We start from the raw sequence: 26,736 nt of genomic DNA on the forward strand, positions 1-26,736 counted from the left end.
CATTTCTTTAGAGCACCTAAGAGGCTGATGAAAAATTATTATTATACATGTAACAGATATTCATTGTAGAGAAATTAGAAAATATATAAGTTAAAAAAATAGAAAGGCTCACACATAATCCCAGACTCATGGATAAACACAGCTAACAATTTGGTATATGTTTTTCAAATTTTTCCCTATGCATATTTATTTTTGTTTTGTTCTTGTTGTTGTTGTGTTTGTTTTGTTTTGTTTTTTTAGAGAGAGAGTGCACATGCGAGTGGGGGTGGGGGGCGGGAAGGGGCAGAGGGAGAGGGGGAGAGAGAATCTTAAGCAGACTTCTCGCCCAGCACAGAGCCCAACATGGGGCTCAATCTCACGACCCCGAGATCATGACCTGAGCCGAAATCCAGAGTCGGACGCTTAACCAACTGAGCCACCCAGGCGCCCCTGCACATTTATTTTTGAGTAAGGTCTTGTAATTATTAATTTCTTTGAACATCATTGAATACTCTTTATTAATATCGTTCAACATCATTTAATATTCTTCTAAGTTTAATCTTGATAACTATTACTATTCAGTTTAGTTTATTCCGTAACTTCCTTAAAGTTTCTCACAGGTAAAAACAGGGATAAAAACAGAGTTCATAAGTTTATAGAAGTAACAAGCAGAACAATGCCTTGTTTATGGTAAGCACTATATGTGCTACGTAGTCTATGGCTGAGTAGCAGAACCATAATTATTTCCTTAGGAATTTCTGGACGTGAATCACTGGATTAAAGAATATATACATTTAAAAAAAAAAGAATATGTACATTTTTAAGGCTTTTGTTACTTAACAACAGCTTCTTTTGCCATAATAGACAGCCTAAATACAAATATTCAAGAAAAGAAACAATACCTTCAACAACTAGTTAAACCCTCACATCATATCAAATAGTTCCCAGTGACTGTAGCAAAGGACAAGTTTAATAAACAAAAGGAGACAAGGAAGATTTTCAACTAAAACTAAATACTTTCTATTTAAATCTGCTACTACGATTCTGTTCACACCAACACCACTGTAAACTCACCACTGAATTAAGCTATTTTCCAATGTTTCTTTTCTCTGAATTACTTTATCTAGAACATCAGTAGTGGGCTGAAAAGTAGAAGCAACTGGTGGGAATGGAGGACCATTATATTTTGTAGAAATGACTTTAACACTTCTGTTAAACTCCAGAACTGGTTCAGAGTATTCTGGAATTTCATCACGTTTTTCCTCTTCCTGGTAACAATAAAAACAAAACTATTATATTCATGTATCTGTTTACCATTTACTGAGTGACCAGTGTAGGCAGGGAACTTAGGTCGGTAAATTAACCAACACTTCTACATTAATCAATAGCATTTCTTATTAGGTGGCATCATGTTATTTATAATACACACATTTGTCATATAAATTGCCTTGAAGAAACCTGAATTATACAATTATTTTGTCTTTTAAAATCCAGTGTTCATTTAAAGCAGTCATAAAACAAACTAGATAACTTGGTTTTTCCTGCATAAAAATTAACATTTCCCTCTAGAAATTTATTATCTTAATTTATTATCATAATAAAACTGATGCTTCCAAATATCACTGCTTCCTCTTTCTGAACCTAAATTTACATATACATATGCAGTTAGGTTATTCTATACATTATTTGCACCATCATATCATGATCAAAGGAGTAATTTCTGAAAATTTTTTAACTTTTCATTATGAAAATATCACATATGTTTAAAAGTAAACAAAATAGCGCTCATATACTAAATCGGTTACATATAAATTATGCATATCCCATCTACCTGTTCCCTACCTTTAACAATTACCAACCCATGGCTAACTTGTGTCATCTATAATCCCCCCCCATCCACTTTACCCTTCATATATAATTTTGAAACAAATCACAGATATCATTTTACCTGTAAATGATTTAATATGTATCTCAAAAAAATTGGAGTCTTTAAAAATGATAACTTGATTAAATATCCTCCCATCAAAAAATGAACTCCACAACTAATAAGTGGCAGAGCCAGGGTCAGAACACTTGGCTTTGGCTCCAAATCATTTGCTATTTCTAGAACCGTTTCTTTCACTTGTACATTGAAAAAAAAATCAGCTGTCAAATGTCTTTGCTAGACATTAGAAATATAAAGATAAATAAGATTCTTGCCTTTGAAACATTCATGTGGAATTCACATGAGAAGACAAACCAGTGAACAAAAACCTTTAATATACTGCGTATCTCTTAATATTCTAAAATAGGGTTTGATTTTATGATGAACAAAACTGGTCTTAGTTCTGAAAGAACTATGAACAAATGTCTTGAAATGGTACAGACATTTTATTATTCAATAGTTTCTGTGTTCTACGATCTTTTCTCCCATCCTTTATATTTTACTCCCTCTTATTTTCCCCCTTCTTCTATTTTACCATTTCTATGATTTTTATAGCTCTTCCTGCTATATGGGCTCTTCTCTTGGATTTTAGACCCCTCACAACTTTTTCCCTCAATATGAGCTAACTGGTGATCTTGCCAATAATCCAGAAATCAGACAGACCAATGTAACAGAATAAAGAAAGGATAGAATGGAGGGAGGGAAGCCAAAGGAAATGGAAAGGAGGAAGAAAACAGGAAGCAGGAAAGATGAGATGTAGATGGGAACCGTCTGATAATCATTAAGTTTCACTGAGGCAGCTAGAGGATATAGATGAAGAGAATACTGTATTATAGAATACTAACTTTATAATTTTAAAATAAAAATATATTAGCTCAAAAGTGAAGGGAAGTTTCTCAAAGCACTGTAACATAATATTGATGGTCAAAACATACTCAACTATCAGGAACAAGGCAAGGATGTTTCCTCCTGTCGTTCCTTTTCAACACTGTACTAAAAGTCCTTGCTAATGCAAGCAGACAATAAAAGGAAATAAAAGGGGTTGGGAAGGAAGAAATAAAACTGTCCTTGTTTGCAGAGGACCTGATTGTCTATATAGAAAATCTGAAGAATTGACAAAAAAAAAAAAAAAACCCTCCTGGAAATAATATTGATTATAACAAGTTTGCCAACAATATAAAAATAATTTCTCACGGTTTCTAAGCTTTGTTACCTGTATGATATCGATTACTTCATCAAAGTTCATTCCTGGAAACTTCACCTCTTCTTCATCTACCTTCATAAGTTCTGGGGTCTAAGAAAGCATTTTCAAAAAGATTTTGTTATACTTAATATCTTTCTAATTTATCATATTTCTCCCATAACATAAGCTTGTAATTACATGGCCCTATTTTTTTAATATCCTGTTTAGAATTGATTTCATTAAACAAATGAAATCCAAGATAGTACCCAAGCCATCAGGTTTCATTTCAATAGTTATCAAAAACTAAATATAAGTTTTTGTCAATGACTCCATCAACAATGCAACTTAAGTCAATTGATCAGGTTGATAGGATTATGATTTCTCTCCTGTAGTTAAAACAGTGTTTATATGTTAAATATGTAAGTATACATATATACAAACTCACAAAAAGACAGAATCAAATAAATTAGAAAGTTATTATACTAATTTAGCCTCTAGGCCTCACTTGAATAATCTAGTCCCCAAAATCACATTAGCCCCTTCCTGAGAGAATGATAAGTAGTCCAAAAAATTATTTGTAACCATATGTGATTTTTTTAAAAGATTTTATTTATTTATTTGACAGAGAGAGACACAGCGAGAGAGGAAACACAAGCAGGGGGAGTGGGAGAGGGAGAAGCAGGCTTCCTGTTGAGCAGGGAGCCCGATGCAGGGCTCGATCCCAGGACCTTGGGATCATGACCTGAGCCAAAGGCAGACACTTAATGACTGAGCCACCCAGGCGCCCCTGTAGCCATATGTTCTAATAAACTTCTGGTGAAAAAAAGTTACTGATGAAAAAATTAAACTAGGCACAATTGCCATTTAGGATCAGTTCTATTTTTTTTTTTTTAAAGATGTTATTTATTTGAGAGAGAGTGCGCATGCAAGCGGGGGGAGGGCAGAGAGAGAGACTGAGAAGCAGACTCCCTGCTGAGCAGGGAGCCCAACGCAGGGCTTGATCCCAGGACCCGGAGATCATGACCTGAGCTGAAGGCAGACACTTAACCGACTGAGTCACCCAGGTGCCCCTATTTTACTATTTCTGATCATGAAAAATTGTTGGTGTTTTCCCTCTCCTTAAAACTGTATCCTTGAGGACCACATCTTCTTCCAACAGATGAAAGCTGGGGAAAGTTACAGTGTTATTTCAGTACAGTGTTATTTCAGTGTGTTGTAAAGTTAGAGCTTCATTATTCAATAGCAAATAAATACTAGGGAGAAATGCCTATTTTTGCATCATATCAATACACTACTGACAAAGTAACATCCCAAAACATGAACTCCAGCCATCACTATGAAATTCATATTCAGGAAAACTATAATGTGATTCCTGTTTAAATCAAGTTTCTTCTCCAAAGAGATAGAAATTCTTTCTTCACATATGAGACAACTTAAATTACCAAAAAGCTACACTGAGAATTATCACTTTCACAGTGTTTATAAATATAAGGATCTTAAACAAACTTACTTTTTCAAGTTCATCAGCCATACTAGATTCATTCTGAATCTTTTCCTCAAAACCTAAATTATTATAATAGATTATATAATGGAAGACTTTGCCTGGAATAATATTAGTTAAACTCCGTAGTCAGACATTACTCAAAACTATCTGATAAATTTCTGAATACCTGTATCAAGGTTTTCAGAGGAGGACATGCTTCTTTGGGACTAGGCACAGATAGATCGACATCAGCACTACCATTCGAAATGCTATCAATATCCACATTGGGTAATACCTAAAACAAAACACAACATCCAGCTTTCTGTTCATCATTTTGACTGAAATATTTGTCAGTCTATACATCAATAACATATATTTAACTTTTTACTGAGAAGTCAACGGATAACAATTTTTTAAGTTATGAAAGCATATTTTACAAAATTTAGAAAATAAAGGGGAACACATAAAATCCTACTATCTTAAGATAACTTTATTTTCAATCTTCCCTTTCCTTTTTACTATTTATTTCTGATTTCTCATTTTAACTAGGTTATAAGCACCTTTCATGCTCCCACAGAAACTTAATAATTATATTTTAAATAACTGTATAATATTTCAACAATACACATGCCATAATTATTTAACCATTTTCCTGTTGGCAAACAATTAGGATATTCCTAATATTTCCACTATTATACCTATCACCACAAAAAACTTCTTCATATATATAGGGTTTTCTCTCCCCTAACTTTGAATTATTTCATCATGCTAGATAACCAGATACTAGATTAACTTCCTGAATCACAAAGCATGAATATTTAAAATTCTTGATAATTAATGCCAAAATGCAGTCCAAATGAGTTCTATTTATGTCACCAAAAACATAACTGTCTCAGCAATAAGTTTTTAAATGGAGGCATATTATTGTTATTTTAATTTGGATTATCTTAGTAACTAGAAAGATTTAAATTATTCATTTTTTTGCTCATAAACTGTATTTCCTCTTCTGTAGGGTCCTACTCAGGTTCTTTGAATATTATTGGATTTGCATCTGCTTTCTTATTAATTTATGGAAGTCTTCAGATTTAAAAATTAACCTAGCATCTTCCTTTCATATGTTCTAATTGTATGTTTTCCTTTTTATATAGGAATTTTTTATATTAGCTTCAGTTTTAGATTTTACAGATTCAAATCTATTCTTTTATTATATGTAGGTTTTCTTCTCTCATATCCAGACTTAGCTTCAGCTTTGATAAAGATTCCATGCAATTATATTCTAGTTCTGCTGTTTTTACATTTTACAGTTATACTTTTGCCTGTTGCCTATTTAGAACTTTAGAACTCATGTGCCATACAGTGGGAGGTTAGAGTCTAAAACTGATCTATTCTCCACATTATTAACCAATTACAACATATATTATTTCACTGACAAGACTCCTATTTACTACTAATACATGAAGTAACTACCACATACTACATTCTTTTTTTTTTTTTTTAAAGAGAGAGCAAGAGAGTGCTGAGAGTACTCGAGTCAGTGGGGGGGGAGCAGAGGGAGAGAGAGAATCTTAAGCAGACTCCATGCCCAGCTTGGAGCCCAATGTGGGGCTCAGTCTCACAACACTGAGATCATGACATGAGCCGAAATCAAGAGTTGGATGCTTAACCAGTTGAGCCACCCAGGTGTCCCATATTACATTTTTTTTTAAGTAACCAAGGCTATTTCTGAAATACTTCATTGTACAGGTCCAGTACTAAAAAACCCTTTGTTCTTTCAAACAGCAAAATGATTCTTAAGTTAAAGTTAAAGAAAAAAACAAAAAACTAAACACATGGTTTGTGTGGGTGGGGGGGGTTAAATTACAATTTGACTTAAATTATATATTAACTTAGGAAGAACTGACAACTTGAATATTTAATCTTCACATATAAGTTCTCTTTCCATTCATTCAAATCTTATATATGTTTAAAGTCACACTCATTCTTTTAAAATTAATTATAATAAACTGCTCAATTGTTCCCTTTGGAATATCATCATGTCACCTGGATACGAGCCACTGGCTTAGAAACAGTAGCTTAAATCATACAGAACAAGGATAGAGACATCACATTAATATCACAGTTTTAAAGAACAAAAGACCCATGATGAAAGCAAAGTTTTTATAAAGCAATGCAATAAATTTTAAGTGCTAAAGTTAAACCAAAGATTTTTTTTCTTAAAATTTTCTATTCATGCACCTTGACATACCTGTACAGTAAGCTGAGGAGGATCCTTTTTTTCCGACTTCATTTCTATAATTGCGATGTTAGGTTTCTTTATTCCAGTTTCCGTTTTTCGAGATGATGGAGGAATAGAAGTAGTCACTGTTACAGGGTGTGGCTTGTTTACAATTACTCCAGGAGGTGGCATGAAATCACTATTACTTTGGGTTTGTCCTAAAAAGTTTGGGGAAGAGATGAGTCAACTATTTCAGAAATAAAGGGAAAAATCAAATACACAACCCAGATCTTTATGGCTGAATTCTCTCTCACCTGAAAAGGAAGTGCCATCCGCAATCACCTTTCCTTCTATTATCACCGCTGTCAACATACTCACCACGTCATCCTTTCAGAAGCAGTTCACACTTATCAGGCACTCTCGTGTGCCAGACACTTCACATACACTATCTAATTTAACCCTCAAAATAAGCCTATGAGGTATTAATGTTATCCACATTTCACAGTTGAGAAAACACGTTTAGAAACAACGTAATTTGCCAAAGGTCATAACAGTAAGTGGTAAAGCCAAGATTAAAGTGTAGTGTGTTATACTGTGTTATTTTTCTCAAATCTTTATAGAGCAACAATGGACAGAAATAAAACCAACAATAAAATACTAGTGACTGACTACCAATAAATAGCATGTCCTCCCACTATTTGGTAATTATCATAGCTATCAGAAACTTAGCTTTCACTTCACAAGTTCCATTTATTTCCTATATTTCAAAATAAAGAGTGATGGAACAGTGCACTCTTTAAAAGCATAGACTCTAAAGCCAGACTGACTGGGTTTGAATCCCAGCTCCACTTGAGTTGTGTGGCCTTTGACAAGTTACTACACTCCTCTGTGCCTTGGTTTCTTCATCTATAAAACTGGTACATTACCATGTATTTTACAGGGTAGATTAAATAAATTCATATATGTAAAGTGCTTAAATCTGTACCTGGCACACAGCAGGGAATTTGTAAGTATTACCTACTACACTAACGGGAGGCATGTTTGAACAGAGACAGCTACCAAGCTGACATGCCATTAACCCATAATATCAAAAATGAAAAATTCTCCCTTCTGTTGGAAAATATTCATATTTAAGTCATTCATCAAATTTAAGAAAGAATAGCAAAGACACTAACAGAAAAAAAAATAGCTAACTAGATTTGAAGAGCTAGTGCAGAAGCAAAAATGATTTGTTAAATTTTTACAATAATGATTCTGAGAGACCTCAAATAAGTAAATAACCAACTACTGTTTTAGAATACACAACCATGCAATTTTTACTTACCATGTCAAAAGTACATAGAATTACTTCAAAGTACTTTGCCTAAGACATGACGTTAAACCAAATTTTTTTAATTCTTTAATTATTATGAAATCTATAACATATCTAAACTTTTTTCTTACTTTGTTTCATCTACAGCAATGTATTATAAAATGCCAAAGGAATGTTTCCTGTGACTGAAACTACAATGGGAAGCCTTTATTTCAGAGACAGCGATCACACGGAGGAAGACACATTCGGAGGCCCTACCCACAGATATAACACAGAGAGGAAAACGTAGGAGACTACTACGTCCTTTATCAGTAGTTCTGCCACTGCTGATAAGAATTTAAAATTCATGCTGTGTATTTTGTTGGGACTTACCTAAAAGAATGGCCATAGGAATCAGATGACCTTCCAGTGTATCTGAAACAGTAGGCATTTCTCTGCTTGGGCTGAACAAGTACTGCTGATCACCAGGAGGAAGCACAGCAGTCACGGGATGTTGTGGTTTGGAATCCATTTTCACAGGTTTTGTTGCATAAAAGTCAGTTTGTGTTCTTATTGACTTAACTTTAGTGCCTGTAATAATTATCAGTGGCAGAGATTTTAAAATAGTGTGAACATCTATCCAGCTAGAAATACAGGAACTCTTCCTCACAGAAAGATCTCATTCTATATAATAAGGTTATCAGGCCCCAAAATAGAAGTAACCCATAAACCATGGGTTGGCAAAAATTTTCTCTTAAAAGGTCAGATAGTAAACATATTAGTCTCATGGGCCATGTGGTCTCAGCTACAACATCTCAATTCCGCCACTAAAACATGAAAGCAGTCATGCTACAGTCACAACTAAATGAGTGCAGCTAGGTTCCAATATTACTTAGGTTTCTGAGCCCCTGAATAGATGTAACAACTTGCACAACTACTATGATAAGATAGATTCAATGATTTAATGATAAGGGAAAAAATGTTGAATAAAAGATTCAGAAGAATACTCAGACTGTACTATTTATTTAACTCATTACCTTTTTTTCCCTATGGGTAAAAAAGGTAATGATCATATTTGGAATTGGATTTTTTTTTCATTCTCTCATTACACCTTTACTCATGACATAATTCTGAATACCCAGCCTTTATCCTTTGAAATTTTACTCATGACATAATTCTGAATAACCAGCCTTTATCCTTTGAAATTATGTAGATAGTCAAATTCTACACCTATTAAAACCTTACAGGAGTTAATATCATTGTATTTTTTCTATTCCTATTAATTAAATCCATACACACATTAAATCCTGAATTCTCTTTTTTAAGTTTATTTTTTTTAGTAATCTCTACACTTAAGGTGGGGCTCAAACTCACGACCCTGAGATCAAGAGTTGCATGCTCTTCCAAATGAGCCAAGCAGGTGCCCCTGAATCCTGAATTCTTAAAAACTTAGAAATTTGTCTGATTTCTATGGAACCTGAGGAAAGTAAAGAAAAGTATAAAGGAGAAGAAACTATTTTCTAAATAAATTCCTGACATTACTACATTTTTACTTTTAATATGGGAGTAATTTTATGAATCTAGACTTTTAAATATAGCTTCATGATCCCAGGAAGAAACATTTTAGTACCACGTCTATATTTTCTCATTCTGTTGTCTTGCATTCATTCATTCCCTTAAATGAGTTTTTTTTTTCTTGAATGTTCATTTAAAATATATGTTTTCAGCATTTCACAGGCATTGCTCCAGACACAGGAAATACAGTACTGAATAAACCAACTGTACTCATAGAGTTTCCAGTCTAGTAAGGAAAACAATCAATAAACAAAAATATAACATCAGACCTTTTTCCAAAAAAGGCATACAGTTGGCCAATAGACACATGAAAAGATGCTAATATCACTCATTATCAGGGAAATGCACGTCAAAGCTACAGTGAGATTATTACCTTACACCTGTTAGAATGGCTAAAATAAAAAACACAAGACATGTATCATATGATCTCACTGATATGAGGAATTCTTAATCTCAGGAAACAAACAGGGTTGCTGGAGTGGTGGGGGGGGTGGGAGGGATGTGGTGGCTGGGTGATAGACATTGGGGAGGGTACATGCTATGGTGAACGCTATGAATTGTATAAGACTGATGAATCACAGACCTGTACCTCTGAAACAAATAATACATTATATGTTAAAAAAAAAAAAAAAGAAGATAGTAGGAAGGGAAAAATGAAGAGAGGAAATCAGATGGGGAGATGAACCATGAGAGACTACGGGCTCTGAGAAACAAACTGAGGGTTCTAGAGGGGAGGGGGGGAGGGGGATGGGCTAGCCTGGTGATGGGTATTAAAGAGGGCACGTATTGAATGGAGCACTGGGTATTATACACAAACAATGAATCATGGAACACTACATCAAAAACTAATGATGTAATGTATGATGATTAACATAATAAAATAAAATAAAATAAAAACACAAGAAATAAGTGAATATGGAGAAAAAGGAACCCTCATGCACTGTTAGTGGGAATGTAAATTGGTATAGCCACTGTGGAAAACAGTATGAACTTTCCTCAAAAAATTAAAAATAGAAATACCATATGATCCAATAATTCCACTATTGCATATTTACCAAAGAAAACGAAAACACTAATTTGAAAAGATATATGCACCCTTATGTTTATTGTAGCATTATTTACAATAGCCAAGATATGGAGCAACTTAAATGTCCATCGATAGATGAGTGGATAAAGATACGGTATATATATACAGTGGAATATTTTGCAGTTATAAAAAAGGAGACTGTGCTATTTGAGAAAACACGGATGGACCTAGAGGGTATTGTTCTAAGTGAAATTACTCAGACTGAGAAAAACAAGTATCATATGATTCCACTTACTGGAATCTAAAAACAAACAAAAAGCAGAATCAAGTCAGTCAGAGAAAGACAACCATATGATTTCATATGTGGAATTTATTTTTTCCATGTGGAATTTAAGAATCAAAACAGACGCACATAAGGGAAGGGAAGGAAAAATAAAATAGATGAAAACAGAGAGGGAGACAAATCATAAGAGACTCTTAACTCTAGGAAACACAACTAGAGGTTGCTGGATGGGAGGAGGGTGGGGGGTTGGGGAAACTGGGTGATGGGCGTTAAGGAGAGCATTTGATGTAATGAGCACTGGGTATTATATAAGACTGATGAATCACTGACCTCTACCTCTGAAACTAATAATACAGTATATGTTAACTAAACTGATTTAAAAAGAAAAAAAAAACAAGTAAACACAGAAGAAAATACCAGAAATTTACAAAATTTCGTAGTGAGATTACAGAGGATATATTTTCTTATAAAGCTTTTTTCTGTATTTTCTATATTTTTAAAATTTAAAATAAATAAAATATAAAATTATTAATCTCCAGTTACAAGAGAAAATATCTATAGCAAGGATAGAAAATTATTCTATTGAGGCCTCAATCCCACAGAAAAATTTTTAGTTTTGCTTTGAATGCTCAATAAACACAAGTTTTCTTTGTTAAAAAAAAAAAAACAAAACAGAATCAGACCTATACATACAAAGAATAAACCGATAGTTGCCAGAGGGGAGGTGGGTAGGGCGTTGGACAAAATGGGTGAAGGGGAGTGGGAGATCCAGTCTTCTAGTAATGGAATGAATAACTTATGGGAATAAAAGGCAGAGCACAAGGAATACAGTCAATGTAATAACAATATAACAGGACAGATGGTAGCTACACTTGTGGTATACTAAGTATAATGTATAACCTTGTCAAATCACTAAGTTGTACACCTGAAACTAATGTAACGTTGTGTGTCAACTATACTCAAATTAAAAAAAAAAGCATATAAAAAATAAAAGTTAAAAAACATATATATAACATCAGATTGTGAAAAGAGCTATTAAGAAAAATAAGGCAGGAACATTTATTGTAATACCATATAAAGGAAACATACTGTTGAAATTTTTTAAAAGGTGTGCCCAGTTCTAACTTAAATGAATTACTGTTTTCCTCTTGATCTTGGAAGAGGTGACCAAAAAAAAAAAAACCCCCAAAAAACACACACAAATTTATAATGTGGTCATATCTATATACATATATAGATATACTCCCACATCATAAATTAAAATTATTAGAATTTTTTACCTCTAAATTATTCTACTAGGTTTGAATTACAAAGTTAAGTTGCCAGATTAATTACATAGTTGCTTTAGGGTTTAAAGTCTTCATCACTTGGCAACTACTTGCTGATCTTTGATTTAGTTAGTAATTTTAATTTACAAAAATGCCATATGGAAAAAATTCAGCTGGGAATTGTTGTGATGATGTGTTGTACATGTTAATTTTTTACCTTTAACTCTTCTCGTGATCATCTAGGGTAACAAGAATTTTAGAAGCAGGAGGAAAAAACTCATCTTTTTTGTATTTTAATGCCATGCCTTTTAGGAGGAGTACAAATTGATACATCCTAAAATAAGAACTTAATAAAGGAGGGAAATTCCTACTGTCTGCTATAAGAATAGTATATTGTTTAGATTTAAAGCAAGTTATCATTTTCTCCTTTAAGTACAGAGTATCATTATAACATGTACTCAATAAATATCCTGAGTAAAGAATAAAATTAAAAACTATTAAAAAAAAAGAAAAATAAGGCAGGGCAAGAGGATAAGAGAGATGTAGAAGATCATTTTTTGGATAGGATGGTCAGGGTATACCTCTATGAGGAGCTAACATCTAAGAACAGCGATCCAAAGAGCTGAGAGAGGAAGCCATGCAAAGGTCTGAGGGAAAAGCTCTCCAGGAAGAGAAAATAACAGGCACTAAGACCCCAAAATAAGCACGTTTCCACAGGTTCTTAGTCCCTTCCACCATTGAACAAGTTACTTAAAATTATTTTTGGATTTTTAAGTATTTTAAGACCTCAAGTTATTTTTTACGAAGGCTTTCAAAAGTCCAAATATAAGTTAATAGCAAAGCACCAATAAACAAATGGAAACAGGAAATATTACCTATAAGCTAAATACTTAATAACACCAGTACAATTTCTAGATAAAATGACACCCTACATGATCACCTAACTTTTATAAATGAAAGGAACAGAAAACTAAAGCAATGCCACAGCTCCACTTCCAGAAAGGATAAGAAACAAAAATGAGTTGGTGTCCACTAGTTATCACATACTGTTGAAGCTTACTAGCTGCTAGAGTACAAGCTGAGAAATTTCAAAATGTAACCAGTCAACAGATTCCATATTTAATGAAGAGTTACATTTATATATATTAGAGAGGAGTGCCTGGATGGCTCAGTTAGTTAAGTATCTGACTCTTGATTTCAGCTCAGATCATGATCTCTGGTCGTGGGATCAACCCCCACAGCAGGCTCCACACTCAGTGGGGAGTCTGCTTGAGGATTCTCTATCTTTCTCCCTCCCCTCCGCCCCTCCCCACCACTTAGGCATGCACACGCACGTGTGCTCTATCTAGAATAAATAAATCTTTAATAAATAAATATTATACTAGTGAAATGGTAGATGTGAGTCAAAACTTACAGTAATAAATGAAGTTATTTTTAGTGGTGTACAAAAGAACCAAAAAATTTTTTTCACCTTTACTACATAAGTCCTTTTGTGATAATATACAGCATATGGCTGATCTTGTTTCATAAAGAATATGATACAGCAATGTCTTCAAGGAAATGTCTACTTTCCCTAGATTATAATTTAAATTGTTCAAGATATCATCTCAAAAATGCAAATTTTATCATGCCTTATATGAAGATACCACCTAATCCTATCTTTCCCCCCACTTATTCCTATCTTGTGCCTTGAATCTGGTCTATATTTTTTCCCCACTTATTCCCATTCTATGCCTTGAAGTAGTCTATTTCTTCCTACTCTTAGAAGGAATGCCTAAGGAGGGGGAGACGAACCATGAGAGACGATGGACTCTGAGACACAAACTGAGGGTCTAGAGGGGAGGGGGGTGGGGGATGGGTTAGCCTGGTGATGGGTATTAAAGAGGGCACATTCTGCATGGAGCACTGGGTGTTATGCACAAACAATGAATCATGGAACACTGCATCAAAAACTAATGATGTAATGTATGGTGATTAACAACACAATAAAAAAATTTAAAGAAAAAAAAAGAAGGAATGCCTAAGCATTATATAATTTGAACCATATTTATGAATCATAAAAAAAGAAAAAGTTAAACTTTACATATTAAACTGACAGCATAAAAAATGAGGTTTACCACAGAAAAATGAAGTTCCTTACCTTTAACTCGTTCTATTAGTTTTGGTCTCTGTGGTTTGGACTTAGGAGATGGAGAATTAAATCTGAGATACGGTCCTTTTTTAAGAGTGCTGCGATGGCCCTGATAAATTGGTTTTCCATAAATTTGTAACATAAAATCCTCGTCTTGTACCACTGTGGTTGCTTTCAAAAATCCCTAAGTACACAAAGTTATTCAACTCACCAAAGAAATAGTCATCAAACACACCTCAATTTTCTAAAGCCTTCTTTGGCCAGCTTAAGTACTATAATAAGAATTATCAGGTCAGAAAAGTCCTCTATTTTACGTGGCTCTTAAATTCTAAATTTAATTTTCAAACTATAGCTTTAATGATTTATGGTTTTCAAAAACATGAAAGGTAAATATAAAAATCATCCACTCAAAAAACACAAAGGTTCTTATACTACTAAGCATATTTTCAGCACCAAAAAGTAAGGTTTAGACATATTTGATATACTTATTATATTCAATCACAATAATATAACATAAATCAAGTCTTTAAATGATTTTCTACATTCCTGATCCTGCCTTCAATCATAATCTAAATGCTACAACAAGGTAGCATTTATTGAGGATCTACTAAGTGCTCAGCACTGAATTAGATGCTTTATTAATGTGTCCAACAATCCATGTTTGGTATTAAGAAAGTTACAGCCTAATTAAAGCAGCCAAAAACATACCCTCCACAGCATCTAGTACCAAACCTCACAATCCGTAGGCACTAGACATATTTGTTAAACTGAAAAATAAACAAAAAATATGTATATTCACATATATATAAAGATGAAATACAATTTTGAGTAGCACAAGCTATAGAGAATCTCATTTTTGGACTAGATGATCTCTAGATACATCTGCTATAACTAAAATATTATGATTCTAAGTGTGAGATCCAGAAGGAAGAAACTATATGTTTTGTGCACTGCTTCCCACATAATGAATTCCCAAAACATTAAATATCAATAAAGACAGTTTACATTTATGTAGTCCTTCGTGTTTTTAAAACATTTTCATATTCACTTCATTATTTAAAGCTTAAAGGAAATGAAATAATTAATTATAATGCAACCTCATGTCACAAAACCAGAGTAGGATCTTACCTCTTTTCTCTCTTTTTGTAGGTTTGAAGCAGGCATGCTCCTCATGGGTGGATTTCTAAAACCCTCTTCTTTTTGTTTTTGAGAATGTTTTCTTTGAATTACAGAATTGTTTACTGTTTTGTCTTGCACATTAGTTTTAATATCTTTACTCATATTCTGAGTTTTCTTGGTCCTTTGATTCTTCTGATCAAATCTCTTTTGTTTGTAGTCTTTTCTTGACAGTTCATCCTTAACATAACCAAAATTTAAATTACTTAAAACATATCCAAGTAGCACTTTCACAACTAAAGTATAAGAATTTATTTTCTGTTATTGTAGAAATATACTTTAGCAGTTTTAAATGCTTTGTAAATAAATTATATCAGCTTACATATGAATAAAAACTCTGGAAGAATAAACAAAAACTAAAAAGATTAGTGCCTTATGGAGCAGGGGGAATGAGAAATAGCAGATGAGGTACAAGAGTAGGAGGGAAATTTTTCATTATAAATCTTACATTTTTTGATATTTGAACCATAGGACTAGAGTAAATGTTCAAAAAGTTAAATTAAAAAAAATAAATTTCAAAAAGTAAACAACTTTGCAATAAAACTGCAATAAATATTTATAAATTAAAATAGCTTGAAGATTTAAACATACTTTGTAATGAATTCACAGTAATAGAAGACATACATTGCCAGTTGTCTGCAGAGCCAAAATTAATCTCCAACTCTTCCATTTAATTTTTTTTTTTGGTGCATCACATTGTAGATAATAACATTTCTTCATAACATTAGAGATATATATTCTTAAACAATAAAGTTTAAAAATACATTTTAGCATTTATTGCTGTGGAAACTGAACCGACACATCGTCTTGCTACCATCGTGAAGAAGCATATACACACATCTCACAGTCAGAAAGAAACACTTTGCACCCAAAGATGAAAATAACAGGGTTAATTTGTCTAGTTCTGCTCCCTCCAATGTATACATTTTAAGAATTTCTTTAAACTACTGACCCTCTAATAAAAACTCTCCTAGATTTTTGTAATGCTAATTTCTGAAGACCCACCATGAGCTTTGGGATGTGATAAAGTGGCACTTTTTCGTGAAGCATTCCATATTTTTGAGAGACTATGGACTCTGAGAAACAAACTGAGGGTTCTAGAGGGGAGGGAGGTGGGGGGATGGGTTAGCCTGGTGATAGGTATTAAGGAGGGCATGTATTGCATGGAGCACAGGGTGTTATACGAAAACAATGAATCGTGGAACACTACATCAAAAACTAATGATGTACTGTATGGTGACTAACATAAAATAATAAAATTAAATTAAAAAATAAATTAAAAAATAAAAATAACAAATGTAAAAATTAAATAAGTAAATAAATAAATAAAGTGGTACTTTTTCCATCTGGAACTGACTTCTGTAAACGTAGTAATCTTAGAAATCATGTGGGGTATTTTCCCTTTAAATAATTTTGGTGTTTTTACTAAGGCAAGCCAGTGCTTCTAAATCTGCTGTCTTGAAATGTTTTTTAAGTATACTTTTTTTTTCTCTAAATGCTTTTGCTAAATTTTCTTTCAAATTACTCATATTTTAGTTATTGTCCAACAATTTGCCACTTAAGAGCCATAACTTATAAGAAGCACTTGCTAAGTAAAATGAAACTCATTACTAAGTAAAGAATAACAGAATGAAATGAAAAATAAGTAGATTTATAATAAGGACTGTTTTGAGAGTAAGTATGATACCTAGAAATTATCTCTTGAGGGGCACCTGGGTGGCTCAGTTGGTTGGGCGACTGCCTTCGGCTCAGGTCATGATCCTGGAGTCCCGGGATCGAGTCCCACATCGGGCTCCCTGCTCAGCGGGGAGTCTGCTTCTCCCTCTGACCCTCCCCCTTCTCATGCTCTCTCTCTATCTCATTCTCTCTCTCAAATAAATAAATAAAATCTTTAAAAAATAAAAATAAAAAATAAAAGAAATTAAAAAAGAAATTATCTCTTGAGAATTCTCTTAATTCTGTTTTTTCCAATACCTACCTGAATTTCTGCAGAAATAGTTTTAATCCACTCATCCACCGTCTTTCTGATCCGGATCTTCTCTGACATCTCTCTACAAAAGGGAAAAAAAGAATTGTCTTAAATTAGCATTTAATGTTCTGAGAATAGGACCTAGATCGGGACTCTTATCCAGTTTTAAATCTACTGTATAGCCCAATAGCCTTCATCTGAAAAGGAAAAACCAATGTTATTAGTTTTCATCAAATGTTTGAAGGATATTTGAATAGATCCCAGAAGATATATACCAAAGAGAGAAAAAAAAAATTTAAGTAAAATTTTACATCTGTAAAAAGTAATAGCAACATGTACATATCAAAATTCTAACTTTATAGTGAGTCCACATTGTCAAAGGAAATAAAGGACCTTTTCAAAACACTGAAACACATTGAGCAAAATGAAGCACATAGAAAAACAATTAAGAAAGCCTATACAACTGGCAGTTTCATAAACAGCCTCGGGATGCCAACATCCTGTCTTACCTATTAGTAGACAGAGCATTGATAAACGAATACATGGCAGCGCCATCTTTTGCACGAATAATAGCTTCCAGGTTTTCTTCAAGGACTTTTTTATTGTTTTGTACTCCTCTCAAAATCTTCTCAGCATCTTTCAAGATGGATCTTTTATTGGCTGTTTGAAGCTTAATGGAATTCTGTGGAAGATCAGCAAGCCTTGACATAATCAGAGATTCTTTTGGCTTAAAAGAAAAAAAGGCAAAAATGTTACCATATAAAGTTCGTATTAATTATTTTAATGCAAACAAGAGCTATAACTATAGTTGGGGCCATACACTATGCCAATATATTCTAAGGACTCAATTTGTCAAATTGAAGAGCTATAAAACAGTACTGGGCTGCTGGTAACTACACTTATTATGATTAGCATTTCATAATGTATATTTGTTGAACCTCTATGTTGTACACCTGAAACTTTTATTGTATGTCAACTATACTTCAATTAAAAATAAAAAAATAAAGTTAGCAATTAACATTTCTTTCCATTTAGAAGTACTAATGTGAATGTTAAGTGAAATAGGGCTGGGAAGTCCACGGAAGTGCTGGGCAGTCCAGTGGCCAATAAAAGTTATTATATGGGAAAGAAAGCAAAAACAATATAAGAGCAAGTTGGCTCCAGGTAGGCATGGCAGACACTTTGGACTGGATAAACAGGGTCATTTACAGTTCTCTTTCCCCTTTTTCTCCTCTCCAATAGAAGCTGGAAAGCTAGCAATGGCCAAGGAGCCATGAGTAGAGATCACTTAGTAAGGACTTCTGGAAAAGTTTTGTAAAGAAAACAGACTAAGTTGACGTGTCTTTTTCAGTACTTTCTCTTCATCTTTCTGTTTGCTTTCTGTCCTGATAACTTCTATATTACTAATCATCATCAATTTTAGTATCCTGTTTCCACTTTACCTGCAGTATGCCATTTGTTTCTTTCCTCTTTTGGCCAGGATCATGAAGAAAATCATCAGACCTCTGTACAGTCAATTTAGCTGCTCCTAGTTCTTCACCAGAAGGAAATCTTTGAGAGGATAAAGTGTCAATGCTATGAAAGATTTAAAAATAAAGTTCCTAAATTGTCATAAATTATGAACATTTGAATACACAAATCGGTGATACCTTCTTAGTTATACAGTACTAAATGGTGTATTATTAAATTGTACAATGAAATTAATCAGTTAAGTGATTAAACATATCAAACACAGAAAATCACAAGATACAAAATTACTCTGACCAGACTGGTTTAGCCATGGTAGAAAAAGAGCAGATAAAGGTTTTGCTTTGAAAAAGAGAATGTCCAGAAGCTCTTCTAGAAGGGTGGAATAAGACCTCTAAAAATCCACTCCTCCATAAGAGCAAAGAGAACACTAGCAAAAATGGTCAAAATCAGCTTTTTCAGAACTCTGGAAGTGAAAGGCTACCAACAACTCAAGGAATATTTAATCAAGAAAATGACTGACTTTCAGTAAGAACAGCAAGCTTTATGCATTTTTAATTTGTCTCACTTCAAGAACCCTTTCCCCAACTCTCTGGCAGCCTTGAAAATTAACAGCTTCACAACCCTTGTAGCTATGAAAACCAACAGCCTAACAACCACTCGAAAGGGCAGAACAGGTTTGGAGCTTCTCAGAAAGTCCCATTCACAGGGTTGCTCTTTATATGACCTGGCTCAGAGCTAGCTCAGTGAGAAACCCTAACCACAGGTCAATTTTTGAAAATAGTGGCAAGTGTTTAACATCTCAGCTGCCTGAGGTGGCTACAGCAGTTGAGGCAAACAAGAGGGATGCCAATAAACAAAAACTCAGGGAAATGAGAAGTCCATGGTGGAGCTTTGAAAATCCCTAACACATTACTGCAGATCTAGAATGCCATGTGCATGTACAGGGCTCTGTGAATGCCCAAGCAAGATCTGAGAAAAGCCAATGTCTGGCTGACATTGAGGCTTTGTGCAAGTTAAGGTTAAGACAGACTTATAAAGTGCCAGAGCACTGAAGGTGTGCCCCAACACCACACACGTGCATTCATGCACACACACACACACACACACACACACACACACACACACACACACACACACAGCCCCTTGACACTCAGAGAGAGACTTACAGGTTCAAGGTAGTTAAGGAAGTCTCTTTCTAATCATTAGCAGACTTAGCTCACCAAACAGAGACCCACCACACATAACAAAGAACACACACCTTACAGAACTCCCCTAGGAAAGTCACTACACAAACAGCAAAAACACACCCTGGGGGATGGAAGAATCTGATTTCCAAAGTTACCACACTGTATTATTTGAAATGTCCAATTTTCAATAAAAAGTTATGAGACACACAAAGAAACAAAAAAGTACAGCTAATACACAGGAAAAAGCATAATCAATACAAACTGGTTTTGAGGAATTCCAAATATTGGACTTATTAGGCAAGGACTATAAATTAGCTATTACTAAAGGCAACTATGCTCAAAGAATTAAAAGAAAGCATAAAAATGAGGTCTCACCAAGTAAAGAATGTCAATAAAGAGATAGAAACTATTTAAAACAAAGAAAATTTAAACAGAATTTCTGGAGTTGAAGAATACAATAACTGAAATGTAAACTTCAATAGAGGGGCTACACAGCATACTTGAGTTGGCAGAAAAAAGAATCCATGAGCTTAAAGATAAATTATTGAGATTATCCCATCTGAGAAAGAGAAAAAAAAAAAAAAAGAATGAAGAAAAGTTAAGAGCCTCACAGATCTGTGAGATACCATTAAGAATACCAATAAACAACATAGTCCTAGGAGAAGAGAAAGGTTATTGTTCTATTTAACTATATAAAAAAATAGTGGCCAAAAAAGTCCAAAGTTTAATAAATATTAATCCACTCATCCAAGAAGCTCAAAAAACTTCCAGAGGATAAACTCAGAGAGAGCCACACCTAGATACATCATAGTCAAACTGTCAAATGCCTACGATAAAGGGAGAATTTTGAAAGCAGAAAGAGAAAAATAACTCATCATATACAGGGATTCTTCAGTAAGATTAACAGCTGACTTCTTATAAAAAAAAAAAAAAAACCACTGAATCTAGAAGGCAGTGCTGACATATTCGAAGTGCTGAAAGAAAAAGGATGACAAGCAGGGGGGTTCACTCACTCAAGAGTCTGCCTCAGCTCAGGTCCTGATCATGGGGTCCCGGGATGGAGCCCTGCATCAGACTCCCTGCTGCATCAGACTCCCTGCTAAGCAGGGAGTCTGTTTCTTCCTCTCCCTCTGCCCCTCCCCCTGCTTGTATTCTCTCTCTCACTCACTCTCTCTCTCGAATAAATAAATAAAATCTTAAAAAAAAAAAAGAATGACAAGCAAAAAAAATTTTTTTAAAGATTATTTATTTGAGAGAGAGAGAGAGAGGCAGAGGAAGAGGAACCAGCAGACTCCATACTGAATGCAGAGCCTGACACAAGGCTCAATCTCACAACCCAGAGATCATGACCTGAGCAGAAACCAAGAGTTGGATGCTCAACCAACTGAGCCACCCAACGCCCCTCAAAAATTCTATACCCCGAAAAACTACCCTAAATAGACACATAGATCAATAGAATAGAGAGTCTAGAAATAAGCCTACACTTATATAGTCAAGTAATCTATGATAAAAGAGGTAAGAGGGGCGCCTGGGTGGCTCAGTCGGTTAAGGATCTCCCTTCAGCTCAGGTCGTGATTTCAGGGTCCTCGGATCAAGCCCTACATCTGGCTCACTGCTCAGCGGCAAGCCTGCTTCTCCCTCTGCCCCTCCCCCTGCTCATGCTTTCCCTCTCTCTCTCTCTCTCTCTCAACTAAATAAATAAAATTTTTTTAAAAACCCATAAGGATATACAATGGGGAAAAGACAGTCTTCAATAAATAGTGCTAGGAAAACTGGACAGGTACATGTAAAAAAAAGAAACTGTACCACTTCTTACACCATACACAAAAATAAACTCAAAATGGATTAAAGACCTAACTATAAGACCTAAAACCATAAAGCCCCTAAAAGAAAACAGAGGCAGTAATCTGTCTGATACTGGCCTTAGCAACATTTTTCTAGATATGTCTCCTGAAGCGAGGGAAACAACAGCAAAAATAAACTACTGGGACTATACTAAAATAATTTGCACAGTGAAGGAAACCATCAACAAGATGAAAAGGCAACCTACTGAATGGGAGAAGATATTTGCAAATGATATATAAATGGTTAATATCCAAGCTATAAGAATTTATACAACTGTCAAAAAAAAAAAGAAAAAAGAATTTATACAACTCAACACTAAAAAAATTGTGCAGAGGACCTGAAGAGACATTTTAGACATACAGATGGCCAACAGACAAGTGAAAAGATGATCACATCAGGGAAATGCAAACCAAAACCACACTGAGATTATCACCTATCATTTGACACCAGTCAAAATGGCTTGTATCAAAAAGACAAGAAACAACAAATGTTGGTGAGGATGTAGAGAAAAAGTACACTCGTACACTGTTGGTGGGAATGTAAATTGGTGCAGTCACTGTGGAAAACAGTATGAAGGTTCTTCAAAAAATTAAAAGTAGAAATACCATACAATCCAGTAATTCCACTACTGGACATTTACTCAAAGGGGAAAAAACTCTAATTCAAAAAGATACATTCACCCCATGTTTATTGCAGCATTATTTACAATAGCTGAGATGTGGAAGCAACCTAAGAGTCCATCAATAGATGAATGGATAAAGAAGATGTGGTATATATGTGTATATATATGTATATATATAAATCTATATATATAGATGTATATACACACAACAGAATATTGCTCAGCCAGAAAAAAGAATTAAATCTTGCCATGTGCAACATGGATGGACCTAAAGGGTATAATGCTATGTGAAATGAGTCAGACGGAGAAAGACAAATACATATGATTTCACTTATATGTGAAATCTAAAAAACAAAACAAATGAGCAAATAAAGCAGAAACAGACCCATCAATACAGGGAACAAACTGGTGGTTGCCAGAGGGGAGGGAGACAGGGGTATGGGCAAAAAGAGGTGAATGGGAGACAAAGGTACAGGTTTCCACTTATGGAATGAATAAACCGTGGGGCTGAAAGGTACAGCTCAGGGAATGGAGTCAGCAGTCCTGTAGCAGCACTGTATGGTGACTGACTATAGTTACACTTGTGGTTAGAAGAGCATTACATATAGAGCCGTTGAATCACTGTTGCACACCTAGAACTCATGTTACATTGTGTTTCAACTATACTTAAAAAAAAAAAAAGTAATGAATTAAGACAGTCCTAGGTAAACAATAGAATTCATCACTAGCAGACCTACCCTGAAGGAAATACCAAAGGGAATCCCTCATTTGATGAGGGAGGTGCATGGGGGAGTTGATGGAGGGAGGTGCATGGGGGACGAGCTAAATGGGTGATGAGGATTAAGGAGGGCACTTGTTATGATGAGCACTGGGTGTTACATGTAAGGGGTGAATCACTGAATTCCACTCCTGAAACCAGTATTACACTGTATGTTAACAACTAGAATTTAAATAAAAATTTGGGAAAAAAAGGGGGGTCCCTCAAGGTCAAATAAAAGGATACTAGAAATTAACTTGAATACATACGAAAAAATAAAGAATACTGATAAAGCTTAGCTATATAGGTAAATATAAAAACAGTATAAAATATATTTTTGTTTATAACTCTTTTCTTAAATCCTATCTGATTTAAAAGACAACTGCATATAGCATTAATTACCAAGCCATATAGATGGGCTTATAATGTATAACAATGTAATATGTATTACAATAACAGCGGGAAGGAAGGGGAAGGGAAGAAGCTATATTGGAACAAAGTTTGTGAATCCTATTGAAATTAAATTGATATTAATCCAAACGGGATTGTTTTAAATTAAGATACTATAATCCCTAGGGCAAGCACTCTGAAAACAAATCAGAAAGTACAGTAAAAGAAACAAGAAAATTAATGTCTACTTAATACAAAAGAAGACAATATAGAGAAATAGTGGAATTAAAAAATACCAAGACATATAGAAAACACATAGCAACAAGGCAGACATAAATCTTTTATCAGTAATTACGTTAAAAGCAAATGGCATAAAACTGCAGTCTTCACATGAAAATACTAAAAATGTGGCTTATTTTTAGTTTTTATTATCACAGTTTCCATGACATTTAAGACAAATAAAATAATCATGACCTAGATGTACTTGATTTTTTAAAAACTATGAATGTAAAATTTCAGGCATACACAAAAGTAGAAAGAACAATATGATGAGCTCCAATACCCCTATTTACATTAATCATTAACTCATGGCTATCCTCATTTTATCCATACTCTCAAACCAGTTTCCTCTATCCTGCATTGGATTATTTTTGAAGCAAATCTCAAATAACATTTCATCAGAAATAATCTGGGAGCACCTGGGTGCCTTACTCGGTTAAGCATCCAGGTCTTAATTTTGGCTCAGGTCAGGATCTCAGGGTCATGAGATGGAGCCCCTCTGTGGGATCCATGCTGGGGGTGGAGCCTGCTTGAAGGCTGTCCTCTCTCTCCCTCTGTCCATCCCTTCCCCCACCTCAAGCACGCCTTCTCTCTCTCTCTAAAAAAATAAAAATAAATTATCTGCATTCATTAGAATTAAACTGCATTTTGAGAAATTAAGATACATTCATTTTATAACTATAATAAAGGGATAGATATATTAGCAGCAGAAAATAGTAAATCTAGGATAACTTTTTTTTTTAAGATTTGATTTATTTCTTTGAGAGACAGCAAGTGAGAGAGAGATCACACGAGTGGTGGTGAGGGGCAGAGGGAGAGGGAGAAGCGTATTCCCTCTGAGCAGGGAGCTGGATGCGGGGCTTGATCCCAGGACTCTGAGATCATGACCTGACCTAACCTGAAGCTTAACCCACCAAGCCACCCAGATGCCCTCTAAGGTAACTTTTAAAAGCAATGTTATATATTTATCAAAATTCCTAAAGAAATTTTAGAAATATAAACAAAGTTCTTTTTTTTTTTTTTTAAGATTTATTTAAGATAGTGAGAGAGAGCAGGAGTGGGGAGGAAGGTGGCTGGTGGGGAGGGAGGGAGGAAAAGCCTCCCAGTGGACGTGGAGCTCCATTCCAAGACCCCGGGGATCATGACCTGAGTGGAAGGCAGACACTTAACTGACTGAGCCACCCGGGCGCCCCTAAACAAAGTTCTTTTCAATATAGCTTTTATTCCAATCTCTTGTTTTTTACCTCTCTCTCTTCTCAGGATTCCATTCTATTTTTGACCTAGTTAGTAGGGTTTTATCTGAAGATTCACTTTTTCTTGTCAAAGAATCATGGTTATTCAAAATCTGTTCCAACAATCTTACATTTCCTGCAATAAAAGAAATATGGTACCATTTTTCATTTCAAGTACTTTTCTTTTTTATATAATAGCTCACATATATTTGTACTTGATTAGCTTCTTAGGATGATTATCTATCTACTCAACTCAATCTATAATGTAGGTTTTAAATACACTCTTCAAATAAAACCAAATACTTTTAACTCATGAAAACTACACTGGTAAAATTTTAGGCCTGCATTTATTTCCATCACATAAAAAAGGAATTTGATGAGACATGTCATCATCACAAAGCCCAGTAAATTGCATGATTTTTATCAATAGTTAAAGGGAGGTTTGACTGTTTCTTTACAGCAACTGTCAGTTAAATCTTCCCTTTAACCTCATCTTTAACCAGATTACATAATAACTTTTATCTTTCGGGTGAGGTTGGTTTGTTATTAAACATTTTAGTATCCTTAAAACTCTTTAAGTGTATCCAAGACAAGACTCAAATGTATTTAAGTGATTCCAAGAATAAAAGCTTATATTTAACACTTTCACTTACTTTTACGAGAAGGGCTCTAAGGGTCTGTAACAAATTATTACTTCAGGTCACTTATAAAAGTTCTTGTTCCCTATTAAATAGTTAATACTATAATACTTTTTCCAACTGAACACAGTAATAAATGTTAAATTTCTCTGAGTTTTACTATTGAAATTCACACCTAAAAACAACGTAAGGAAAAACACTCTAAAATGATCAGCCTTACCTTTAGTAAAGCATTATTTTTTATTAGTAACTAAACTTGTTCAGTAAAGGTTTAAGTAATAACCTATAGAAAATAATCAGAATAATTTTAACTGTATACCTCTACCTCCTGCAAAGAATCTAAAGAAGGATTTGCCCAGTTAAGTATCATTTAAAGAAAAATACTAAAAATAGACATCCTACATTAGTTACTACTAGGCACATAAGAGAATAAGAAATCAGAGGAGTATGGAAATCTGTTCCTAATTTGAGGTAGGTCTAATAAAAGTAGTAGATGTTAGTTATGATTGCTTTATTACCTGTATGATCTGACATCTCCATATTTTCTTTTTCTTCTTTAGGATTTTCCCTCTTTGATATTTTATCATCCTTTGAAACAGGTATAGGAGCAAACCTGCGAGGTGCTGGTGTCTCCAAAGGAGATTTCTGTTTATCAAAACCCATATCTTCAACCTCTCCAGAAGGTGCTTTAATAGAAAATAAAGAAAATAAATTCAACTTATTTAAAAAAAAAAAAACTTTAATTTGTAGAGTGTTACTCTTCCCCATATTTTAAAAATAAAACTAAAATTATATAGGCTACACAAATTAAG

General features: G+C 34.2%; 1 protein-coding gene across 10 annotated transcripts in view; it reads right to left on the reverse strand.

Annotated features, from left to right (window-relative positions):
- KIAA0586 (KIAA0586 ortholog) overlaps nucleotides 1–26,736 on the reverse strand; it is a 119,348-nt gene that overhangs the window by 76,902 nt on the left and 15,710 nt on the right. For 9 of the 10 annotated variants that reach the window (XM_027570156.1, XM_027570155.1, XM_027570154.1 and 6 more), the window contains 12 exons: nucleotides 26,443–26,610; nucleotides 25,299–25,422; nucleotides 18,947–19,079; nucleotides 18,014–18,231; nucleotides 17,514–17,586; nucleotides 15,488–15,715; nucleotides 14,369–14,543; nucleotides 8,469–8,666; nucleotides 6,815–7,002; nucleotides 4,757–4,864; nucleotides 3,117–3,197; nucleotides 1,054–1,247 (listed from right to left, as the gene is read on the reverse strand). In XM_027570156.1, coding sequence (XP_027425957.1) covers nucleotides 1,054–1,247; nucleotides 3,117–3,197; nucleotides 4,757–4,864; nucleotides 6,815–7,002; nucleotides 8,469–8,666; nucleotides 14,369–14,543; nucleotides 15,488–15,715; nucleotides 17,514–17,586; nucleotides 18,014–18,231; nucleotides 18,947–19,079; nucleotides 25,299–25,422; nucleotides 26,443–26,610 — 1,888 coding nt within the window. The remainder of the gene's footprint in view (nucleotides 1–1,053; nucleotides 1,248–3,116; nucleotides 3,198–4,756; nucleotides 4,865–6,814; nucleotides 7,003–8,468; nucleotides 8,667–14,368; nucleotides 14,544–15,487; nucleotides 15,716–17,513; nucleotides 17,587–18,013; nucleotides 18,232–18,946; nucleotides 19,080–25,298; nucleotides 25,423–26,442; nucleotides 26,611–26,736) is intronic. The other variant, XM_027570157.1, reaches the window with a different exon arrangement.

Source organism: Zalophus californianus, chromosome 6 (assembly GCF_009762305.2).
Source record: "Zalophus californianus isolate mZalCal1 chromosome 6, mZalCal1.pri.v2, whole genome shotgun sequence".
NCBI classification, from domain to species: Eukaryota; Metazoa; Chordata; class Mammalia; order Carnivora; family Otariidae; genus Zalophus; species Zalophus californianus.